The sequence below is a fragment of the Egretta garzetta genome, unplaced genomic scaffold (assembly GCF_000687185.1).
Source record: "Egretta garzetta isolate BGI_Z169 unplaced genomic scaffold, ASM68718v1 scaffold38, whole genome shotgun sequence".
Classification (NCBI taxonomy): domain Eukaryota; kingdom Metazoa; phylum Chordata; class Aves; order Pelecaniformes; family Ardeidae; genus Egretta; species Egretta garzetta.
In genome coordinates this window covers 192,010-193,077 of record NW_009260667.1, presented here as the reverse complement: position 1 = coordinate 193,077, position 1,068 = coordinate 192,010, and the positions used below count along the sequence as shown (strand labels likewise).

Below are 1,068 nucleotides of genomic sequence, written 5' to 3'. Positions count from 1 at the left end.
CACAGAGCTCTTTCTGGAAGTGGAGTCTGCCTCACACCAGCGGTACATATTGTTTAATACAAATGATACTTCATATTCAGGAGAGACTCCCTACTAAACTGGTTTGGAATTGGGGTACTTCTTCATGTGGTGAGAGAAACTTCATGTGTACGTTAGCCAATGTGTGTGAACTATTTTTCAGAAAAAAAAGAGCAAGAAGAATTTTGATTTCTGTAGGTATCTACTCCTTCACTGGTAGAGTCATATTCCATAACCAAAGTCTTGGGAATTTTTTAAGCAAGTCAGATACATGACACTTTCATGTGCCTTCACTGGCTGAAGAACTGGGGCTCCAAAATATACCCCGATATTTTGCAGCATGTTGTCTGTTCTTTGCTTCAGGTAGTAATGGCAGAGAGAACTGCAGTGTGTCTTGTGCCTGGCAGGATTTACTCTTCCCAAAAGTTACATCTTGGCTTGTTGTCCTGGTTTTCTTGGGCCATGTGCTTTTTGAGGGGAGCCTCTCCTTCGTTCTCCTTTCTTCCTTTTTTGAACTGCTCCTTGCATTACGAACATGACCTGAGCCAAAAAGGAGGAAAAAACAAATCCGTATCAACTACTACAGAGTTACTACTTACTAAAAAAGTACATGGCTTTGGTTTCCTTCACAAGAAGCTGTGGCATTTTGGCAGAAACATTTCCTTTACTAAAGGAGAGCCACAGCATGATTCAAAATCTAGTACTAAAATGTGGAAACTTCAGCCATAGGCACGGGACCTGGTTGTATTGCTCCAGCAATAGGATATCCTGTTGACCTGCCCTGGGAAGGCTAATTCCAACAGTTCACAGAATCAGACCATACATCCCTTTATGAAAAGCAATGGCTAGAGCCTGTCCCACCAGTAACTGCAGAAGGATAGCACAGGGTCAGAGGCATTATCCTTTGCCATTAGGTTGAGATTTTCCAAGCTCTTTTCCCCTGTGGGCTGTGCACAAAGAGGTTAATGAGCTTCTGGACCTCTAATGTCTCAGCTGGGAAGGTCCATGACACCAGTTCTGGTATCTGTCACAGTGTATCAGCTCCTGCTG

General features: G+C 43.3%; 1 protein-coding gene across 1 annotated transcript in view; it reads right to left on the bottom strand.

The window, feature by feature from the left end:
- Positions 1-1,068, bottom strand: part of AGBL3 (ATP/GTP binding protein like 3) — a 21,453-nt gene continuing 20,385 nt past the window's right edge. The window contains exon 13 of the mRNA XM_035901066.1: positions 1-558. Within this exon, the coding sequence (XP_035756959.1) occupies positions 299-558 (260 nt within the window). The 3' untranslated portion in view covers positions 1-298. The remainder of the gene's footprint in view (positions 559-1,068) is intronic.